Here is a 24831-nt window from a genome sequence, read left to right as displayed (position 1 = left end):
TATCATAGATGGATAGAAAGACAATTAGGAAGTTGGATAACCAAAGCAGAACATACTGCACAATGTGCATAAAAGAATTTTGGATTGAATTGTGTCCTCTGCCCCACCCTAACCTCAAATGTATATGTTGAAGTCCTAAGCCCCAGTACTTCAGAATATGACCTAATTTGGAAATAGGGTCATTACAGAGATAATTAGTTAAGTGAAAATCAGGTCATACTTGAGTAGTATTGGTCCTTAATCCAATATGATTGGTGTCCTCATGAAAAGGGGATTTGGTCACTGATATGCACACAAGGAAAACGTCATATGAAGATTGGAGCTGAGCTGCCAGAAACTAAGGAACAGTTAGAATCTAGGAGAAAGGTCTAAAATAACTTCTTCCCTAAAACATTCGGAAGGAGCATGGCCCTGTTGATCCTTGGTCTTGGACTTCTAGCCTCTAGAACTGTTAGATAATAAATTTTTGTTGTTTAAGGCATTCAGTTTGCAGTACTTTGTTATAGCAGCTCTAGCCTCCAACACAGGCCTGGTGGAGAAGAGGGTGTAAAAGCACCTGAAGAGACCAAATCTCACAGATCTGGAACAATACAAGCAGATACATCTCAATCTGGGCTTTTCTCATCTTGCAAGAAGACACCAATGCTCAAATGAAAACAGCAGGCATTGACTTAACTTGGATATTCCACATGAATGTACACATTTTATCCCCTTCATTGCCTGTGAGACTGAGTAAAGCTGGATTTCCTGATTCAGAAGGTGCAACTGAAATATTCTGTAGGTGAAAGAAGGGGGAAATTTTGGTAACAGATGTGACGGCTTCTTATATAGAGCTGATTCTGTCAGATCTTACCAACGATCATTCTTTCTGCAGTATGTCAAGTGATTTATTGAATCACAGCAACAAAAAGATGTCCCCCTCCGTCTTTGGTATTTTGATTTGAAAAATGGAGTTTCAAACTGAACTTTTGATTTCTGTGACAATTATAAAGAAACCACATAAAACATAAAAATTGTTGATTTACTATACAAAAACAAGTTAGATTTTGCTCATCTATCTACATTTTGTAGCAGACAGTAGTATTGTCAACTTTGGCAAATTTCATTCAGTCTATAAACTTCTTACCAAGGAAAGTGAAAAGATATTACCTGCTAGATGTCTTCTACATCTTGCATACAATCCTGTTAAAAAAGGAACGTGATTTGCTTACCTGTGACACTGAAGCTCTCCTAATGAAAGTTCTTGCTCACCTTCCATTTACTCAAAACCTGAAGAAACACTTAATGAGATATTTGACTTTATGGAAATGGAAGGAGATAACCTTTGTGGACAAGAGCCTGCAAGTAGCTATGACTGCTGCCAGCAAATGTTGACCTGCTCTGCAAGCATATGTTCAGAGTGTGAGGCAAGAGGAATGTCCTTTAGTTTGGAAATAGATTGAGGATGAGAATGCAGAAAAATGTTGCAGTGAAACATATTTATGTATTGGTTCTGCAAAACTGAGGATAGTTGAAGAGGCCATAAGGAGCTAGAAAACGGTGAACTATCAGTGCCTGCATCGCTTGATGTTATGTGCAGATTGTGAAACTGCATACAATGAAATGAGAAAACTCATACAGTGAAATACTGGCTCAGGTATTTGGAAATAAGACTGCCTCAGAACTCAAGAATGTTACCAGAGAAGAGTAGTTACATTAAATAAAACTTTTTTTATACTAAAACTATAACTTACTGGAAGTCATTCAGTATGCTCTAGGGTATCTTAAAATAATATGTATTTTAGACATTTTAGAAATAGATAGCATATATGATGAATTTATACATACAAATGATCATGCAAACTGCTGGTCTACCAGAAGAAGCCTGTAGCTACAAAGTGAATGGATATTGTTAGAGAGCTGGAAACTTAATTCTTATAACTCTAAAAGCCTGCTATGCAAAAACCACTGCAATATTGTAAAGTAATTAGCCTCCAACTAATAAAATAAATGAAAAAAAAAAAAGCTTGCTATTGCTAGTAAGTAAAATTTTATGTATTTTATGCTTAAACAACTTTATTGAGAAAATATTTAGGTTGAGATCATCATATTTGACTGATACCAGTAATGTGGACCTCTAAGAGCACAGTTACAAGTCAAAGTAAATTTTATATTTAACTGTAGTTGTTTTAATGCTGCAAAAAATAAGGATATCCTAAGGGCTTCAGACATTTCAGAAAGGTACTATTGGAAAAGGAAATAAGGAGTAAAAGTATCCTACTATGTCATGGATAAAAAGATATCATGATTTTTTTATTAAATATGGGTAATAACTGTTTAGTCCTATTGTATTTGCATTCTTCTTTTAAAAAGTCTTACATTTATGCTTCTGGAAACATAATATAACCTACCAAATTTCAACATCAAAGAGAAATAAAAGATCAGAAGATATAATATTAAAATATTATATTTTTCCACAATTTGATTTGTTTGATTAGTCCCACTATTAATTACTAGTTACTGATATTAACTAGTTCTATTATTTAAATAAAAGCATTTACTGTAACAGAAAAGCAAATAGTATAGAATAATATAGAATTTCGAATTCACACATATTTCTGTGTTAAAGTAACAACACATGTGCATAGTTATTTCCCATGTATTGTCATGTGTTTTTGAACTGTCCAGTTGCCTCTAAAATGTTGATCATCTTCCCCTTCTTCCCTATCACCCCCCACATGCACAGAGCTCATCTTGGCTATTGTCTTCATCTCTCTGCTGTCCTCTCTTCTTCCTCATAACCCATTTCAGTTTTGCTAAGGACAGCGAGTTTGAGATGATGAAAAGTTTTAGTTTTAGATTTATCTTGGAAAAACTAATTCTTGCAATCCAGCTCTCAGTTTTTAACCCCTAAAATAACTTACATAGAGAAGAATTGAGACTCTTCAAATAAAAAGTCCATTCATTATCATTTTCTAAAATGTTGCTTTATATTGTTCCCATTTGGAAGGCAATGTGCTATAAACAGTGGGAAAAATGTTTCTGAAGTTGTGTATCTAATGTTTTGAGGGTGTGCATGCTAAATCACTTCAGTCGTGTCTGACTCTTTTGCAAACCTATGGACTCCAGCCTGCCAGGTTTCTCTGTCCATGGGATTCTCCAGGCAAGAATAATGGAGTGGGTTGCCATGCCCTCCTCTAGGGAATCTTCCCAACTTTGGAATAAACCCATGTCCCTTATGTCTCCTGCATTGACAGGCAGGTTCTTTACCACTAGCGCCATCTGGGAATGTTTTGAGGGCAGATGGGACTATTTCTTTTGGTGTATAATCATAATTCTGATTTAATTGGAAGTGCTAGAATGATTCCATTTACCTAGTAACATTTTTAAAATTACATAACATTTTTGGAATGTATACTTTTGGTTTTAGTTCTAATGCTTATTAACACTATTATACTTTTCTTGTTATTAAATTAGTGGAATGTACTAAGCATTATGTTTCTAAATTCAGAAAGGTCCCCAAAGTATGTGTTTTAGCTATAGGATCTTTTGATTGACAAATATATTTTTCAGATCAAATATGATAGATAAGGTTTAATATGTGTTGTTATATTTGGCAAGTGTGTGTCTGCTTATAGGCTTATATTGTTATTTAGGAAGTGAAGCACACTCTGGAGATTTTTAAGGTGTGTCTAATGGATATAAAACTACATTCCTATTAGGTATTTAATTGCCATAAAATTACTCAACTTTGGAAATTCACACTACCGTGATCACTATTTCTATGGTAATTTGAGAATGCTGTTACTCATCGCTATTTGCAGAATTCATTAGTTCAGCATGAGACTGCTGCTTGAAATCTGTCTTTCTGAGTGAACATTATGTACGTAAATGAACATAAGTATGCAATATGTTGTCTTTAAAAAATACTGTAGAATTCTAATGACATTTCTAAGTTTTCATAAAGAAGATCACTTTAGCAGACTTGGTTTGTGTTTATATTGATCATTGTTTTATGCCAAGAAGCTATTCAATGTCTATTCAGTGATTGGAGATTTTGATAAGAATGTTAACCCTGACATGATGTTTTATATTTATCACCCAGAAGGATGGTGTGCTGGTGTACATTGGGAATTTCCGCCTGCTTGCAGAACTTTCCAGCCCTTTTGTGAATCAGCGGTAGGTTACTGATATCATTAATTATTTTATACTTGGGTTGTTTAGTTTGGGGAAATATTTTCCTCAAGATCCTAGCTATAAAAATGAGAATATGTGATATGAACTATCACCATTGTACAAATGAGGAAATTGAGCCTTGGAAAGGTGAAGGAAACTTAGCCAAGATTGGTGGTGACCCTGGCTCTTGAACCCAGCTTCCTTTGTGGTATGACAATACTTTGTTGTACTGGATTTATCTTGGGTCCAGTTAATATCCCTGACACCAACTTCCTCCTGTTCCCAAATTTTGATACCAACATTATGTTGTCCCTCTTTTAAAAGAATCTTTTAATTTTAGATCTACAGAAAAGGCACAAAAATTACACAAAAACTCCCACATACCCTTCACCTAGTTTCCCCTTTTGTTAATATCTTACATTATCACGGAACATTTGTCAAAACTAAGCCAGCATTGACTCATTATTACTAAGTAAACTCCAGACTGTGTTGGATTCCCCGAGTTTTTCTATTAGTGTCTTCTTTTCTATGATTCAATCCAGGCTGCCTCGTTACATTTAGTTGTCAGTCTTCCTCCCCGATCCACCCTGGTCTGTAACAGATTCTTAGTCTTAAGCGTTTCCTTGTTTTTCATGACCTTAACATTGTTAAAGGATACTCTCCAGTTATTTTGTAGAATCCTGCAGTCTAGATTTACCGGTTTTTCTCATGACTAGGCAAAGGTTATAGGTTTTTGGACCAAATCCTATAGAGGTGAAGTGCCCTTCTTGTCACTTAAAAGCTGGCTTAAAACTCAACATTTGAAAAAGCTGGCTTAAAACTCAGCATTTAAAAAATGAAGATCATGGCATCCAGTCCCATCACTTCATAGCAAATAGATGGGGAAACAATGGAAACAGTGACAGACTTTATTTTTTGGGACTCCAAAATCACTGCAGATGGTGACTGCAGCCATGAAATTAAAAGACGCTTACTCCTTGGAAGGAAAGTTATGGCAAACCTTGACAGCATATTGGAAAGCATATTACTTTGCCAACCAGGGTCCATCTAGTCAAAGTTATGGTTTTTCCAGTAGTCACGTGTGGATGTGAGAGACTATAAAGAAAGCTGTGTGCTGAAGAATTGAGGCTTTTGAACTGTGGTGTTGGAGAAGACTCTTGAGAGTCCCTTGGACTGCAGGGAGATCCAGCCAGTCCATCCTAAGGGAAATGAGTCCTGAATACTCATTGGAAGGACTGAGGCTGAAGCTGAAACTCCAATACTTTAGCCACCTGATGCGAAGAACTGACTCATTGGAAAAGACCCTGATGCTGGGAAAGATTGAGGGCAGAAGGAGAAGGGGATCATAGGGGATGAGATGGTTGGATGGCATCACTGACTTGATGGACACGAGTTTGAGCAAGCTCCGAGAGTTGGTGATGGACAGGGAAGCCTGGTGTGTTGCAGTCCATGGGGTCGCAAAGAGTCAGACATGACTGAGTGAATGAACTGAATTGCCCTTGTCACATATCAGGAGCTATATGATATCCATGTGACATCACAGAGGGTGTGAACTTCCACTGTGTGGTTGAGGTGGTGTTTGACAAGTTTCTCTGCTGTGAAGTTTTTCCTTTTCCTTATTCTCTTCTTTGAAAGCAAGGCATGAAGTATGTAACCCATTCTGGGGAGAAATTAAGCTCCACCTCCTGGAGAGAGGTAGTTGCTCATTTTGATAATGGCTTTATTATTATAATTTATTACCATTATCTTGTCATTTAACAGGGTCTGCTGTAATTTTTTCTGTGTGATGTTTAGCTGCTCCTTTCATTCCGTACCCATGGTCCTAGTTTAGGGCCTTTAGGATCTCGTGGGTGACTGATAGCTTTCTAACTGACTTCCTGATTCTCCATTCACCCACTCTTCAGTCCTTTCCTCATAGTGCCTCCAAGTCATCTTTCTTTTGTCCCACTTTCAGTGCCTTACTTTAGAGTAACGCTGTGCCTTCTTTAGAGTCCTCTCTGAACTTTTGAAGCTTTCTGTGATGTGCTCCATGTCTCCAGCCTAATTTCTTACCACTCATTAGAGTTAGTTTTATACCTTTAAACTATCTCATGCACCTGTGGATTTTTCTCACTTTTCCTCCTTTATTCGTATCCTCCATTTTCCCTCCATCTTTGAAAAATGTGCCTGTCTTTCAAGTTTTAGGTCAAAGTCCCAAACCCAGGGAAAGCTCCCACAATTACATGTAGCTTTTTGTATCTTAGTACAGAGATAGCTCAGAGAATTGGGAGTCTAATCAGACTCATGTGCATTAGGGAGCTTACCCTGTATCAAAACCTTACTAATAATCCCAAGGATACAAGTAATCATGAGACACTGGCAAAGCATGGTGATATTCAGGACCATCAGCAAGGCTCCCTAAGTTTTTTTTGCATGGGAACGTTCTGGAATGAGGTTACCTATGAGGTCTCTAAGTGATATGTATAGTTCATATTGTTGACATAAAGTAGCTGTCTTGGTTATGAAATATCTCCATTTAATATTCAGATAGTTACATAGATTATTTAACATTCCCCAGGGAGGTCAGACCCCATACATCTGTACACTCTAGGTTCATTTATTATAAGCAACCCTACCCTGCATGTATCCTAAAAGCATTCCAAGGAGAAGACTCTTCTGCTGCAAATACCATCGTTATGCTTACCAAGCAATTAGCCTCATCACTTGTTTTTCTTGCCAAAGGTGGGAACCATGGTCCTTCCACACCCAAACAGGAGAAATTAGATTACATATCTGCTGCTTAAACTTTTCTTTCCCAGGTACTTATGTACTATCTTATTTTGTTTGCCAGTGTTTTGTATGTTTTTATTTTTATTTCTTCAAGAAGACACTAAGTTCTTTAGCCTTGGCCACTTGAGATTTTAAAAATAAGAGTTTTTCTGCAATTTTTAAAGACTCTGATGATGTGAAAGTGTAGAGAGCAAAGAACATGTTCTTTGAAGGCAGGAGACCTGGATTCAAATCCAAGCTGCCCCGCTTCCCACTGTATGTGAGTGGAAAATTATCTCATCTTTCTGGGCCTCTGGTTTTGTTTTTTTTTTTTTTCTTTTTAACGAGGGATAATGATCCCTACAGGCCTCACTCAGCAGTGGCACCAGGACTGGAAAAGGTCAGTTTTCATTTCCAATCCCAAAGAAAGGCAATCCCAAAGAATGCTCAAACTACCGCACAATTGCACTCATCTCACATGCTAGCAAAGTAATGCTCAAAATTCTCCAAGCCAGGCTTCAGCAATACATGAACCGAGAACTTCCAGACGTTCAAGCTGGTTTTAGAAGAGGCAGAGAAACCAGAGATCAAATTGCCAACATCCGTTGGATCATCGAAAAAGGAAGAGAGTTCCAAAAAAACATCTATTTCTGCTTTATTGACTATGCCAAAGCCTTTGACTGTGTGGATCACAATAAACTATGGAAAATTGTGAAAGAGATGGGAATACCAGACCACCTGACCTGCCTCTTGAGAAACCTATATGCAGGTCAGGAAGCAGCAGTTAGAACTGGACATGGAACAACAAACTGGTTCCAAATAGGAAAAGGAGTACGTCAAGACTGTATATTGTCACCCTGCTTATTTAACTTATATGCAGAGTACATCATGAGAAACGCTGGACTGGAGGAAGCACAAGCTGGAATCAAGATTGACGGGAGAAATATCAGTAACCTCAGATATGCAGATGACACCACCCTTATGGCAGAAAGTGAAGAGGAACTAAAGAGCCTCTTGATTAAATTGAAAGAGGAGAGTGAAAAAGTTGGCTTAAAGCTCAACATTCAGAAAACATGGCATCTGGTCCCATCACTTCATGGGAAATAGATGGGAAACAGTGGAAATAGTGTCAGACTTTATTGTTTTGGGCTCCAAAATCACTGCAGATGGTGACTGCAGCCAAGAAATTAAAAGACACTTACTCCTTGGAAGGAAAGTTATGACCAACCTAGATAGCATATTAAAAAGTAGAGACATTACTTTGCCAACAAAGTCCGTCTAGTCAAGGCTATGGTTTTTCCAGTGGTCATGTATGGATGTGAGAGTTGGACTGTGAAGAAAGCTGAGCGGCAAAGAATTGATGCTTTTGAACTGTGGTTTTGGAGAAGACTCTTGAGAGTCCCTTGGACTGCAAGAAGATCCAACCAGTCCATCCTAAAGGAGATCAGTCCTGGGTGTTCATTGGAAGGACTGATGCTGAGGCTGAAACTCCAATACTTTGACCACCTAATGCGAAGAGTTGACTCATTGGAAAAGACCCCTGGGATTGGGGGCAGGAGGAGAAGGGGACGACAGAGGATGAGATGGCTGGATGGCATCACTGACTCGATGGACATGAGTTTGAGTAAGCTCCGGGAGTTTGTGATGGACAGGGAAGCCTGGTGTGCTGCGATTCATGGGGTTGCAAAGAGTCGGATACGACTGAGCAACTGAACTGAACTGATAGGCCTCACAGTTTATTGTGAAGATTCTATGTTATATGTTTGGTTGTACATTTACTTACGTGTGTCAAGTACCTCACCTAGTGCTTTTCATTCAGTACATATGCAACAAGTGCTAAACGTAGTGTATATTCAATATGCTGAAATCTAGTCAACACTGGAAGTGCATAGTTTGTGTTTGCCTTCTCTACTTGGTTGTATCTTTTTTGTTCTTTAATGCATTAAAACTAGGCTTCCTCTTCTGTCATTTTGCTAGAATGATTTCATTAGTGGTACCAATGACTTGCATGTGTAAAATCCAGTGAACACTCTTTGGAGCCTGTCTCATTGCATCTCCCTGTGGACTTGATACTGTTGGCCATCTGCTTCTAATGCCACAGCGCCCCTTCTCTTTCAGGACACTGCACTGGTTCTCGTAGTGCTCTGACCATCCTGTCTCAGCCTTTTATGTAATAGACAGTTCCTTAAATGCTGGTGTTCCCCAGGGCTCTCCTCTGGACCCTCTGACCTTCTCTGTGCTTTCCCCTGAGTGAATTGTGCTTTCAAGGTTTCAGCTATTACCCATTTTCTCAATGTGGTGTAATGAACTATGCCAGAATTTTAGAGTCATAGCAACTCCAGTTGTAATTTAACCTTGCCACTTACTTGCTCTGACCTTGGCTAAGTTATGTAACATTCCTGTACTACAGTGGCTTTATCTATAGAAAAGCATATTTAATATTACTTACTTCTTTGCATTGTAGTCAAGTGTTTTCTTCTCCCAGGTGGCACGTCAGAATCCACGTGTCTAAAATAGAATGCAGCACGTTTCCCTCTGTGTTCTCATACACGCTCCTGTTCAGCTTGTGACCTGGCCTTTCTCTCCGTTATCTCTGCTCAGCATGTGGGACTCATCTTTGACTGTTTCCCCCTCACCTGTATTTGGTACATCCCAGGTCCTGCCACATCGCCTCCTAAACAGCTCTTGCCTTGGCCGCCTCCTCTCCATCTATGCTGTCTGTGCCCTAGCTCATCATCTCTTGCCTGGGCTCCTGAACTAGCTGTTATACCTGTACTGTCCAGTAGAGTAGCCACAAGCCACACATGTGACTATTTATATTTAATTAAAATGAAAAATTAAAAATTCAGTTCTTCAGCATGACTTGTAACATTGCCAGTGCTTCATGGGCCTGTGTGTCTACAGAACTGGGTAGAACATCTGTGGACCATTTCATGACTGCAGAAAGCTCTTTTGAACAGTGCTATTTTTTTTTTTTATTGTCACAACGAGTCTTTATTGAATCTTTTTTTTTTCTCTATTGCCATATGTTATTTTTTTTCCATTTATTTTTATTAGTTGGAGGCTGATTACTTTACAATATTGTAGTGGTTTTTGTCATACATTGACATGAATCAGCCATGGATTTACATGTGTTCCCCATCCCAATCCCCCCTCCCACCTCCCTCTCCACCCGATCCCTCTGGGTCTTCCCAGTGCACCAGGCCCGAGCACTTGTCTCATGCATCCAACCTGGGCTGGTGATCTGTTTCATCCTTGATAATATACATGTTTCGATGCTGTTCTCTCAAAACATCCCACCCTCGCCTTCTCCCACAGAGTCCCAAAGTCTGTTCTGTACATCTGTGTCTCTTTTTCTATTTTGCATATAGGGTTATCGTTACCATCTTTTAAATTCCATATATATGTGTTAGTATGCTGTATTGGTCTTTATCTTTCTGGCTTACTTCACTCTGTATAATGGGCTCCAGTTTCATCCATCTCATTAGAACTGATTCAAATGAATTCTTTTTAATGGCTGAGTAATATTCCATGGTGTATATGTACCACAGCTTCCTTATCCATTCATCTGCTGATGGACATCTAGGTTGCTTCCATGTCCTGGCAATTATAAACAGTGCTGCGATGAACATTGGGGTGCACGTGTCTCTTTCAGATCTGGTTTCCTCAGTGTGTATTTCCAGGAGTGGGATTATTTCAGACTGGAGTCGGCAAACTAAGACTTGAAGGCCAAACCTGCTGCCTGTTTCTGCAGATAAAGCTTCACTGGGGCCCAGCCCTGTGTGTTATTTACTGTGGCTGCTTTCACACGACCGTGGCCAAGTTGGCTAGTTGTGACAGATATGGTATGGCTTCCAGAGCCCCTTGCTTTCTGTTCACTCCCTGGCTTTTTAGGGAAGAAGTTTACTGATTTCTGCTCTAGGCAGTCTGCCTGTCTCCAGTCCTGTTCCCCTTTCCTCCTCTGCTGTATTGTTACCTTCCACAGTGATCTCCACACAAAAATGAGCACACACCTCCCTGGTTAGATCCTCTGAGTGATTCCTGCTGCTTCCAGGATAAACTACGGGCTCTGTAATGTGACATAGAAAGCTCTGTAAGTAGAGCTGTTTTCTCCCTTTGTGCCATATTCCCCTCAAACCCTCCTCTCGCCCCACTGTCCCTGTGCTGGAAAGGCCTCCTGGATCCTTGCTCATTCTTCACAAGTCAGCCCAAGAGTTGTTGTCCTGAGCACAACAAGCAACCCCATGTCTTCCAGGCTGGGCTCTGTGTCCCTCGCCTGTGTCGCGCAATGGCAACACACAGTTATAGCATTATGATTAATAAATTATTGTAAAGTAAGCTTTTCTTTCTTTCCTGTTCTTTACTTATCTCTGTGTTTTGTTAGGTCAGCAGCCAAACTTTGTTGAATTTTGCATCGTCCAGTGTCCACCTGTTGTCTGGTACTTAGTAGCCATTTAATTGCTTTTTGAATTAGTGGTTCCCAAGAGGTGATCAGTTTAGCTTTAGCAGTGTCTGTATCTTGAAGGTGATTCAGATTTGAGATTTTAAAGCAGGAGGAACTTATCTTTGACACTTACAGGAACTTTAATGTGTTTTTGTTTGAAACTCTTTTTGAGAAATCATAATATTAGAGATAACTTAACTTATTCTGTAATTTTATAGTAAAAAGCTATGCTCTACCTTTATTTAAAATCTTTGAGTCTTGAAGAAATTAAGAATTGAGAAATGGGATTGGAATATGAGCAAGAAATGGTATAATGGAGCAGCAAGGAGGTTATAATGAAATTTTCCATAGTTTGTTTTCTTTGGTTTGCGATATTTTTGTTCTCTTCATTCCTCCTGAACTCACAGTATCTCCTGGACCCTGTAGGTTTCCCAAAGCTCACACTTGTGACTCTCAACTCCTAAAATTCACCAAACCAGTACCTTGTTGGTGGATAGATTCTTGGTTCCCATCCTCTTTTTTCCTGTCTTTCTCTATCTGGCGCATCTTCCCAAATGTGAATTACACCCGCTGATGCCTTGTGTTTACACTGAGTGTGTTTAATACCACACAGTGCACAGTTCATTCCTAGGACACTTGATTGAAAAGTCCACATGCATTTAGAAGAACAGAGGGAGGAGGAAGTGCTAAATGACCAAAGATAGATTTTTCTATATGGGGTTGGGGAGGGTTGCAAACACATACAATCTACCATCTTTTCTCCTATACCCATCTGAGTAATAACTGTGGATGGTGGGGAAAGAGAGTGTGTTCCCACTCTCCTTCCTTCCCACAAGCATGTTTTCTTGCTTGCTCCTGTTCCTCTCCCTCTTAGCATCAGTACCTATATTCAAAAACTGTTAGCCTGTATTTGTTGGAATGAAGGAGTGTTCTAATTAGGTAAAAAGAGGTACATTCCAAAAACATAAGGGGTTCTTCTGACGTGAGGAAGAGAAAAACAATTATGTAAATATTATTTTATCCTAAAAATTAGTACATGAGTTCTTTCCTTTGAAAGAGACTTGCTTAAAGGTCAGGCACCAGTCACATGGAGAAACTGGCCGAAGATAAATGTGATGATTGTACGGTAAAGCCAAAGCTCAAGTTCTTAAAGTCCAGATTTGTAGATAATCACCTTTCCAGACAACCAAAAATTTGGAAAATGTGTAAAGTGCTGGAGAACAGGAAACAGTCTAGGCTAAATACAATCTAGGAGTTATGAGATCGAAGAGAAAAGGCTAGAAGTATAGGGTTACAGGAGACCAGTTGGGTTATTGCATTCATCTAGGTGTCTAAGAGACACCAATGACCAAAAATTATAATGGCAACAGGTGTAATGGGATAAGTTGGGAAAGGATTAGGAAGAATCTTAGGAGATAAGATGAATAGAGCTTGGTTCCAGACTAGGAACTGTCTAGGGTGACTTCAGGTTTCTGACTTGGCTAAGTTGATGATGATCCCATTGATTAATATTGGGAGATTTCTGCGGTGGTGGTCATGGAAGAAAGGGAGATTAGGTACAGAGTAGGGTATTGGTTTTAGGCGTGTTGGGTTTGAGGCATATTTGAGAATGTGTGATTTGTCAGGTAAGGATGCTCAGCAATAACTTAGAATTATGGAACTACAAGTAGAATATAAGAGAGAGCTTGAAACCAGAGATTTGTGTCAGGGTGTTTGAGCCTTTGAGGTGGAAAATGTTTTCCTCTACTAGTTTTGGTTCTTTGGTGGATCTAATAATCAAATTGACATAAGGCAGATTAACAGGAGAAAAAACAGATTTAATTACATATATGTGGGAGTCCCACAGGACAATGAGATCCAAGTTCAAACTGGGCAATAGAGGCTTATAAAGCCGTCTTGAACTAACGAATGGTGTAGGGATCTGTGGAGGAGGATATTCACAGGATGATAAGAAGAGCAGATATTTGGTAATTAGATGTTTGTCCTGCCATACAGATAGGTCATTCAGATAAAAAGTTATCTGTTGGTAATAGCTCTCTGTGTGGCTGGGTTACCTGTCTGAATTCTCTCAGGTAGTTAAGGGAGAGGTAGGAGTTTTTCTTGAATCTGCTGGGTCTTCATTTCTTTCAGCTCTGTTTTTGCCAGGGAAATTCCATGGACACAGAAGCCTGGTGGGCTGCAGTCCGTAGGGTTGCAGAGAGCCGGACAGGACTGAAGCAACTTAACACACATGCGCACGCAGAATATTCTGCGTGCCAATTTTGGGAAACTTGTTCTGAACCCCTTTAGGCTCCTGGGAATAGATTAAATGGCCTTGGCACAGCATATGGAAGAAGTGTACTTGGGAAGCACAGAAATTTAAGGGAAAGGCAGAGGAAATAGGAACTGAAAAACTGTAGCTCTGGAATCAGGAGGAAATAGTATCATGGAAACCAGGAGAAGAGAAAGGAAATGTGATGATCGACAGTGTCATATGCTACAGAAAGGTCATCTGGGATGAAGGCTGAGATGAATCCACTGTCTTGTTATAGAGATGCCACTGGTGACCACTGCATTCTTTTGTAGGGGAATGCAATCATATGTACTGGGTTGTGAAGTTATAGCAAGAATGTCTGTGAATACACTGTTGATGTCTCTTTTTAAAAGTTTAATAGGGAAGACGAGCAGAGGAGGAGAGATTTTTGGATTAGGAAGAATTGGACATGTTGGTAAAAAAGAAGGAATCAACCTATAGATGGAGAGCTGGATGGAGCAAGAGAAAGGGGATAATTGATGGCCTAAGGTTGCAGAGCATAGGTGCAGAGCAGTTGGCCTTGGAGAGGGCAAGAGAAACCACTTCTTTTGAATGTAGAGGAAGATGTACCTGAAAAGATTTGAGGTCTTGAAGTCAGAATTTGAGGAATCCATGGTTGGTGGACTAATATCTTAATAGTAGAGGAAGCCAGTTCCTCTGGGATTGAGAGGTAAAGTTAAATGAGGAAGGAAAGTGACTTCATTGGTGATACAGAGGTTTGGAGGCAATTCTATGGAGAATGTCGAGTTAAATGAAAGGAACATGAAGCAAATCTGAGGATACACTGGGCAGTTCAGATCTCTCTATATTTGTGCTATTTATCTAATGTCAATATTGGTGAGTAATAATAGCTATTGATTGAGCTCTTTAGTTCGAGGCAGTTCTTACTACGTATCATAACAACTTCATTGTATAAGGGGGGGGGGGGTGCTATCATTATCCACCATGATCTTTGTAGATCAAACTGAGAGAGGTCAGACCACACAGCAGCCAAGGAGGAAGGAGGTTTGAGCCCAGCCTTTCTGACTGCAGAGTATAGTACCTGCCTTCCCTCTGTTTTCTGCCTAAGGAAAGCTGGCTTGATGAGAAGTTGGCGATAGGCAGGTGGAGTATGATGGATAAAGTGGCAAGAGTGCTGAGGGTACCGATGTGCGTCCTGAAGGTAACTGAGGTAGGTAGGAAAAGAAGTGAATCAGAGGCTAATAGTGACAACTTTGGGAGTGGAAGTCAATGAAGAGATTTAGATGGAATTGGATAAAATGAAATATCAGGTATTACGAATATGCTTAGAAGGGAATGGCTTAGGACTTCCCTGATGATCCAGTGGTTAAGACTCTGTATTCCCAATGCACAGGGCCTGGGTTCAATCCCTGGTCAGAAAACTAGATCCCGCATGCTGCTGCTAAGAGCCTGCATACCTCAATGAAGATCAAAGGTCCCACCTGTTGCAACTAAGACCTGGTACAGTCACATAAATAAATATTTTTTTAAAATATTTTAAAAAAGAAGGGGGTGGGTTATTTAAGGTATACCATTTTTCATTAAAATCAAGGCTATATAGTCACAAAAATGAATAACTGAAGATCAGATGGGGAAAATTTGGGGGGTAGGGAAAGCTGGAAGACAGGAGATCTGGATAGAGCAAAAAATCTTGACTTTACTGCTACAGTGACATTTTTCCTATTTGTGATACTATTTTATTAATTTGAGCATTGCTACCTAAATTGCTACCTTAACTTCCTTCTTTTTTCACCCAACATAGTTATAAATTGTAATATCTCTCTTATCCTACAAATCATTTCCGTTTCATAATTTAATTTCATAGTAAAATATTTTAAGGTCTTTTTCAACAGCTTAATTTTTAGTTTCTGAGGTTGAGCAGTTTCTAGTTTAGTCATGACTAATGCAGTCAAATTTAATATTAAGATACATGGATATATTTCACTCCATTTTATAATTCAACCTCTAAAATATAATGAAGCAACATTAGGCGATGTCATTTCTTTAAGGAGGAAAAAGTAGAATAGAGCAAATACTGAATTTTTCAAAAATATGCTTTTTACTTGAGAGTAATTTTAGACTTTCAGAAAAGTTTCAAGAATGGTTCAAAAGGTTCCTATATACCCCACACTCAAATTCTCCTAGTGTTAATATTTACATTCGTATGGTACATTTGCCATAATTAGTGAAATGTTGGTGCATTATTATTAACTAATGGCTGTAGTAGTTCAGAGTTCCTTAGTTTTTACCGAACGTCATTTTTCTGTCCCAGGATTCTGTCTGAGATACTACATTACATTTAGTTGTCACTTCTCTTTAGACTCCTGGTTGTGACAGTTTCTCAGCCTTCCATTGTTTTTGATGACCTTGTCAGTTTTGAGAAGTCCTGGTCAGGTGTTTTGTAGAATATTTCTCAATTTGGATTTGTCTGATGTTTCTCTTGGGTGATTAGATTCAGGTTATGGGGTTTTCTGGAGGCTTCCCTGGTGGCTCATTGGTAAAGAACGCTTCTGCCAGTGCAGGAGACGCAGGTTCCATCCCTGGGTCGGAAAGATCCCCTGGAGAAGGAAATGGCAACCCACTCCAGTATTCTTGCCTGGGAAATCCCATGGACGGAGGAGCCTGGCAGGCTATATAGTCCATGGTGTCACAAGAGTTGGCCATGACTTTGCAACTAAACAACAACAATGGGGTTTTTGGAGGAAGACCACAGAAGTAATGTGCCATTCTCATCCCATTATGTCAGGACTACATGCACAAACATGGTTTATCAGTGTTGATGTTTACCTGTTTACCTGGCTGAGGTAGTTTGTAAGATTTCTCAGTTTTTAAAGTTATTATTTCTACCCCACTTGCCTTCTACACTGAACTCCCTGGAACAAAGTCATTACACATAGTCCCCTCTTGAACAGTGGAGTTATGCTTCATGAACTCTTTGAGGATTCATCTACATATTTTGTTTGCAATCATTCTGTACAGAGTATTTATCTTTTCTTCCCTTTTCATTCACTCAGTCATTCATTTGTGTTACCATGACTTCATGGATATTTACTTTTTACTTTGAGTTTAAAACCAATACTACCTATATTTATTTTGTTCAAATTGTTATAACTTGCCATTGGGAGCTCTTTCAGTTGGTTTCTTAGTCCCTTTGACATAAATTCATCATTTTGTTCTTTGAGCACTTATTTAGTTTCTGATACTAAAAACAGTATTCTGGATTTTTATTGTATATTGTGTCCCAACCCTAGAATCTGCCTTTTCTTAAGGAGCCTTGTTTTCTTTTACTGGAGACTGGTATTAGAAACCAAAATGTGGGCCCTGGGTGTGCTCACTGCTCCTGGGCCATCATTGTTCCTATGTCCTCCCAGCTGGCAACTCGGAAATATACTAACCTGTATATACGCACATATCTATAACTAGTTCTCTCTATATATCCATCTATATCTGTGTTAAACTAAGTGTGAGTTTATACTGAAGTTTGCAGCTCTAATCCAGGATCATATGGATCAATCTAGCCTTTTACACTCAATTGTCTGTAATTTTCACTCCAACAATGAGAAATCTGGTCCCTACTGCACCATCAGACAAATTTATTTGTTAAATTCTAATATACATGCATAATGGTTTCAGAATTATTAACCTGTTCCCCCTGGAGATAATACTTTTACTGGCTAGAGTACAGTGCCTATGTATAGTTTTTTTAGTCTTACAGTCTATTTTCAGAGTTACCTGGGGTCCCCTGGGAGATTTTATTTATTAATTTTTTTTAAAACTTGCATACATTCTTCATGCTGTTCTGTGAGTTTTGACAGATGCATACTGTCATATCCACTACTACAGTATCATACAGAATTATTTCACTGCTCTAAAATATTGCCCATGCTTCACCTGTTCTACACTCTCCTTCTCTCTCTGAACCTCTGGCAATCACTGTTCTGTTTTGTCTTTACAGTTTTGCTTTTTCCAGAATGTCATATAAATGGAATCATACAATTTCCATCCTGACTTTTTTGATTTAGCAATATGCATTTAAGATTCACCTATTGTGTTACATGAATTGATAGTTTGTTCCTTTGTATCGCTAAATAGTATTTTATTGTATGTATGTACCGCAGTTTGCTTATTCATTCACATACTATGTTGTGAATAACATTGTGAACCAACCTGTGACATTTGATTACTTCCGGTTTTTGGCAATTATGAATATAATTGGTGTAAACACTTGCATGCAGGTTTTTGTGTGGATATATATTTTGAAATCAATTGAAAAAAGTATCTAGAAGTGTGATAGTTAGATTGTGCACTATGAATATGATTAACATTTTAACTGCAATGCTGTCTTCCAAAGTGGCTTCCATTTTGCATTCCTACCAACAATGAATGAGTATTCCTATTGTTCCATATTCTTGCTGACAATGCATATTGTCAGATTTTTGGATTTTAGTCATTCTAATACATGTGTAGTAGTATGTCTTTGTTTTAATTTACATTTTTCTAAGGACAAATGATGTTTAACATCTTTATTATATACTTTTTTTCCTTTTGTTTATCTTCTCTGATGATGTATTTAAGATCTTTTGCCCATATTTTAATTGAGTTGTTTCCTTATTTCTGAGCTTTAAGAGTTATATATATATTTTAGATACAAGTATTTTATCATATATGTATTTAGTAAACAATCTCCCAGTGTTTGGATGTCTCTTCATTTTCTTTTAATAGTGCCTTTCACAGAGCCCATTTCTAATTTTAGCAAAGTCTAGCTTATTGATGTTTTTTTTATGGATTGTGCTTTTGGTATTACATCTAAAATACTATCATCAAACCCAACCCAAACCATGCAGATTTTTTCCTGTTTTTTTCCTAGAAGTTTTATAATTTTGCATTTTACTTTCAAGTCTGTGGTCTGTTTCAAGTTAATTTTTGTGTAAGTTGTGAGGTCTCTGCCTAGGTTTATTTTTCTGCACGTGGCTATCCAATTGTTCCAGTACTGTTTGTTTAAAAGACTGCTTTTTCTCCATTGAATTACCTTTACACCATTGTCAAAAGCAAGTTCAGTATATTTGTGCGGGTTTATCGATGTACTCTCTGTTCTATTCCACTGTTCTATTTGTTCTTTTATCAATGCCATGCTGTCTTAATTATCACAGCTTTATTGTAGTTCTTGAAAGTGAATCTGTCAACTTTGTTCTTTTTCAGTATTATGTTGACTATTCTAGGCCCTTCATCTTGCCATAGATTGGGTTGGCCAAAAAGTTTGTTTGAGTTTTTCTATACCAGCTTAGGGAAAGCCTGAACAAACTTTTTGGCCAACCCAATAAATCTTGCTGGGGAGGGGGGTGTTCTGAATTTTAAAAACTGTAAACCAGAAACCATTAATCCTCAAAGATGCAGAATCAATGAGATGTTTCTTTAATTTTTTTCCCAGGTGGTTCTTTGAGGCTCTGAAGTATCCTAAGTTTTCCAAGGCTAATGTCATCAATGGAATACTTATGACGGTGGTGTTCTTCATAGTGAGGATTGCCTCGATACCTCCTTTCTACTGCTACATGTACTCTGTGTTTGGAACGGAAGCCTACGTGAGGCTTGGATTTTTAATTCAGTTTTCCTGGGTTGCCAGTTGTGTGGTTTTGGATGTGATGAATGTCATGTGGATGATCAAAATTTCAAAGGGGTGCATCAAAGTCATCTCTCTCTTAAGACAAGAGAAAGCCAGAAAGAGTCTTCAGAATGGAAAACTTAACTAAAAGTGGGCTATTGATAAGCATACTTCATTGCTACCCCCATTGTATCTTCCGATAGGATAAACTCTTGGCATGTTCTTGTGCTTCTTTATTAATTATACTTGGTATTCATACTTTCAGTGTCTTTTTTTCTTAACCATTAGAAAGGAGAAACTAAAACACTTTTTTTTCCCCTCAAGATTTAATTTCTAATATTCTTTTGCATTATAAGCATGGATAAAATCTTAAAGATTTAAATAAAAATGTATAAATATGGTCATGAATCTTTTTGGAAATCTGTTCACTGGCATTGGTACTTTTCTCTGTGAAAAGATGACTATGCTAATTTGGTACACTTGGTTTTATGTCACTGATTTTGCTGAAAGAATGGGAATTGCTTTTAAATCTGTAAATGGCTCTCCACATTCTGATGCACCGTGCTTGTTTCTTACTATGGCTGTCAATTCCTGGAGTAGAGTTTGATTTCCAAATTATTGAAATGTTCTTTTTCTTAGACTATTAGAAGTGATGTCTTTTTCATTTCAATTTGCTATCATCTACTAATAATGAAGTATTTTGCTTGCTTTGGAAACCTTTAATTAGTTTTCATGGGAAATACTTCCTACAATTTTAGACTTTTCTGACATCACTTCATTATATCTGTTTTTAACATTTTATCAAATTATTACTTTTTTCTTCAGTAGTAAAGCTTAAGACCAATCTAATAGAGCTCCTTAAGAGATGAATTCTTCCTTCTAAACATGCATGTTCTAGATGACTAGTTAGACTAATATGAGGATTCATTAAGAAAAAGGCTTTAACACTGCTGTCTCTATCTGCTTCCTTTGCATTTTTTCTTTGAAAACTATATTATTTCTATTTGCAAAACCTCCCATGAGTTCTGAACCCAACATTTTTTAGCACCACAGTCTTGTGCAATATATATTTATCATGTTCCTAAAGTAGGCTTCTTCTTGATGAGACCAAAACTGCAAAAACTAAATAAGTCAGTATTCATCTTTTACTCACAATTTATACCCATGCTTGCTAGCATTTTGAGTGCTTTGAATTTCTGTCTTTCTTAAAAGACAGGCAAAAGATAGATAATTTAATCTAAGCATTCTGATTATCAATATTATTTTATGTGAGGATGTGAATGGTGACTTTTTTTCTGTTTGTGTATGTGGGTATATGTTTGCTTTTGTTTTGGTCCTTACAACCCAAATATAAAATAACATAGTTAGCTATTATTGTCTTTATTTTTCTCAAGTACTTTACTTTAATGATCATTCTTACCTATGGAAAAAAAATAATCAGTGGAAAATACTTGAATTTAATTGAACCCAAACCAAAAGATCTAATCCATTCAGTTTCTCAGTTTGAATGAGAATGTGCGACTCACTCTCATTGTCCATGTTATGGTGATGAAGGAAGGCTAGCTGGATATTTCAGGACTTTTGATTTAATATGATTTGATTTGACCTCAGCTGTCTGATGCAGATAGGGTCTGATAAGTTATAGAACATTTAAAGAAGGTAATTGAAATCTCAGTCAGTAACTGAATGATAAATTGAAATTGATTGGCATATACCAGTACACTTATTTTTGAAAGGCTTTAAGTAATGTAAAATGTAAGTATTTGTTTTCAGATTTACTAATATTACATTGATAATTTGTTGCTAAATTTAGTCCCTTTTACACATAGGCACTTAGACATGTATTGGTTGTTTAGAGGGAGTATGAAAGCATGTGGTTTTATCTTATTCCTTTCTTGCTCTTTTGCAAGAAAAATGGCTTTCAAAAAGGAAAACACTTACATTAGAAAACTATTTTGGAAATTCATTCCTTTAGAAAGAAGCAAAATGTGAAATAAATAATTTGGACTATTCAGATATTTCTATAGTTTCTGAACACAGATTTTAAAAACCCACCATCAATATGAAGAAAATATAATTCTATATAATATGAGTGAGTTTCCATATAGCAGTTTCAGTTTTTATAGTTGTTATTTCATGCTTAAAACTTTATTTTTACTTTCACTAACAGCACCTTTCAGTAGTATAGCCCCCACTAAGTAAGTATAATTAAAATATCAATGTGTCGAAACTAAAGTTTGTTATTCCCTTAGTCAGCAATTCTTATTTTATGCTGGCTGCATGACAGATAATTTAACATCCAGATTAAATATCCAAAATGGATTCTACGTACTTCCTCATACAATAGATATGAAATGGAAAAGACACTATAAGCTGCCATGCTACTTTAAGTCAGATCTTTACAGGAGCTATACTTTGCTGTTCTGTGATTTTATCCACCTGCCTGAGATACAAGTAGTTAAAGACAGAACATTTCATTTATTAAATAATGAATTTTTCATTTGTTAAATGACAAACTTTTGCTAGACATTTTACATATTAAATATTTTGACTACATGGATTAATTTAAATGATTCTATTGATATTATGCATTCTGATATTAAACAACTGTTAAAATATTTATAGAAAATGAAAGCAAATTGGTATAAATTTTTAAGCAACTCTATTTTTGTAGAAAAAGGTTAGTGACAACCTGTAACTATATAAATGTTCTCTGAACATGTAGTATTCTAGAGAATAAAAAATTCATACAAAATTTTGAAAATGAATGAAAATCAACTAAATATCATGCAAGATCATAGACTCTGCATTAGATATTTTATTTGGGAGAATTTAGAAACTATGAGCTTGAGTTTATAGAGTCTGTATTATTGTGTCTAAAATCTTTTGAATGAGTATCATTTGCATTTATTTAAATCTCAGTATGAATCTGAGTGCAGAGAAATGAACTCCTGCTTAAATTGTGTCTTGATATATCATAGTAAGTTGAAATGCAATATTTATTTTAACTGTTCAGTTTTGTTATTTTATGGATTAGTCTTTGTTCAGAGAAATAATGATGTTTTTATCATTCCTAAGGGTGGCTCATATACTGTGGATGACCCAGTACTGTTGTAAAGATCTAGTTTTAAAAACTGCCTAGTTTATAGGTATTTGAATCAAATTCTTTTCTAAATTTTAATGACCTATTAGACTGAATTCAAAATTTTGCTGAAAGTATCAGTTTTTAAATTATATATTTTCTCTGAGGTACACTAGGCATTTAAGGAGTGGTTCTTCCCTTTATTGTTGGGTATACCAACATTGTAATCATGTGTTTAGAAATATTCTTCTCATGGAGATATATAGAGGGAAAGCATGTTGTAATATTCATGTTTGTTCTGCTTCATTTTTAAGGAAAATAAACATGTTCCAAAAGACACTATTAAAATAAGTGTTTGAATAAATTTCAGTTTCTAGGTTTCTCTTCACTCCAAATATGTAAATATACATTTCAATTGGCTTTAAATGGTTTAATCTGTCGAATGAAATTTGAAAGTCCATGTCATTGTTGACATCATCAATTATACTTCATAGAAAATTATGTATTTATATGTTTTGGATTCTACAAGAAGCAAACTGGTATAATTTTATCACAAGTGTGACAGAGTGTATCTCAAAAGGTGCAAACCAGCATAGCCCAGAGACCCTCCTGTGATGAGAGGCCCTGGGCGCACACACACCTTCCTAGCCTTAACTACAGCTGGTTAATGACAGACACACTAGAGGTACTGAAAGCAAATTCTGACATAAAATGTGTGATATGAGTGAAGACAAGGAAAAGCCAGCAGGATCTAAGGTTGGAGGAGGTAGTATGACTGCTTTGCCCTTAAAAACCATGATGTTCCTCCCTCAATCCAGAAGTTTTCTCTCCAGATCTTTTGAGCCCTTCCATCTCATCAGCACCTCCCTCCTTTATGCCATCTTTCTATGTCAACTTTTGAGGCCTCCCCAGGTGGCGCCAGAAGTGAAGAACCTGCCTGCCAACGCAGGAGATGCAGGAGACAGGGGTTCCTTCGCTTGGTGGGGAAGATCCCCTGGAGAAAGGCATGGCAGTCCACTCCAGTATTCTTGCCTGGAGAATCCCATGGATGGAGAAGCCTGGAGGGTTACAGTGCATAGGGTCTCAAAGAGTCAGACATTACTGAAGTGAATTAGCATGTGTGCAAATGTGTAAGCTTCCCAGCCCCTTGTGGGAAATTTAGAAGTTCATTAGTATGTTCTTTCATTGAGGGGAAAAAAAAGCATTGCTGTAAGTTTCAGTAATGAACAGACAAACCATAATTTATTAAGAGGCTACAGGAAGCCATTTAACATTTAATAATACTTATTTATAACACCAAGCAAAGCTTATAATGTTATGGTTTTATTGAGAAACATCTTTAGGTGTCTTTTCCTTAAACTGGTTTAGCAATAAGAGCTTTATAGCTTGTTTCAGCTAGGGATTCATTGCAGGCATGTAAATTATCTAAATGTTCTTCCTTAGACCCTCTGATAGGCAAGGGAGGAACTGAGGTGGTTCTGTGTTATGAGGATGTTATGAGGAGGGTGTGCTGATAAGTCGCAGCATTATTGAGTCTTGCTCTTTAATCAAGCAAATGTAGTCACAGTCCTGTTTCTTTCAAAAGTGAGTTCACTGCGAGTGAATTACTCAGGGTGTTTTCCTAAGTACAACACCCAAGGATTTGAGCCCTGTCTCTTTTTATCCCAGACCTCAAACTACCGCTTTTAGCTTTGTATGGTCATACCTTTCTTGGAAGATATTTTGGCAGTGAAACTAAAGATTGCTTTGTTTGCATAGAAGGTGTTTACACTGATTCCCTCCAAGGAGTAGACAGTTTTAAAAATCTTAAAGATAGAAATACCTCTGGCTGAAAACTCGTTAATTGTCATTTGCATGTTTTTTCTTTTATATATTTATGTAATTCTTGCTGTAATTAAGTATGCATTAAGGTATTTGCTACTTGTTGGTTAATGAAGCATAAAAAATATAACTAAATAAAATGTGCTGTATATTTTTCTGTTTCTTGCTTGGTTTGCTTCTAGTATGATTATGTCTACTTTTTACTTAAGGACTTTTTGCACAGATAATACTCTCTTACTAACTTGTAACTGGGATGAGTTATGAGAATATTTTGATAATTATTTGATTTTGTAATAATAACTTTTAGACATGGATTTAATTTGAAGAATTTAAAAACTTCTGAACTTGAAAACTTCAGTAGATGTGACAGCTATTGTGATATACAATTTTTCTCTGAGAATATATCACATTAATATTTAATTGTCAAAGATTTTAGAAGTCTTTCAAAATACATTTGTTAACATTTTGAGAACACACCTTCTAATGTATTTCCATAAGGTCGAAGAACTTTTATTTACAGAATGTAAGATTTGGTAATTTACAAATCAATGTTACTCAGATTTATCAGCAATTAAAATAGCGATTTAGTGTTCTTTTTTTGTTTCTGGTTGTGCTTTAGAGGGGTTTCTGGATGTCTTTGTGTATTTCCCTTAAAAATTTGAAATATTTGTATACTTAGTAAGTGTGCC

At 37.2% G+C, this 24831-nt stretch overlaps 1 protein-coding gene across 5 annotated transcripts in view; it reads left to right on the top strand.

Moving 5' to 3' along the window:
• The window catches only part of TLCD4 (TLC domain containing 4), a 112995-nt gene extending 88704 nt beyond the window's left edge, over nucleotides 1–24291 (top strand). For all 5 annotated transcript variants that reach the window (XM_061121323.1, XM_061121320.1, XM_061121324.1 and 2 more), the window contains 2 exons: nucleotides 4085–4158; nucleotides 19069–24291. In XM_061121323.1, the coding sequence (XP_060977306.1) occupies nucleotides 4085–4158; nucleotides 19069–19387 (393 nt within the window). In that variant the 3' untranslated portion in view covers nucleotides 19388–24291. The remainder of the gene's footprint in view (nucleotides 1–4084; nucleotides 4159–19068) is intronic.
• Nucleotides 24292–24831: the final 540 nt, after the last annotated feature.

The sequence above is a fragment of the Dama dama genome, chromosome 20 (genome assembly GCF_033118175.1).
Source record: "Dama dama isolate Ldn47 chromosome 20, ASM3311817v1, whole genome shotgun sequence".
Taxonomy (NCBI): domain Eukaryota; kingdom Metazoa; phylum Chordata; class Mammalia; order Artiodactyla; family Cervidae; genus Dama; species Dama dama.
This window is presented reverse-complemented; position numbering and strand designations above follow the sequence as displayed.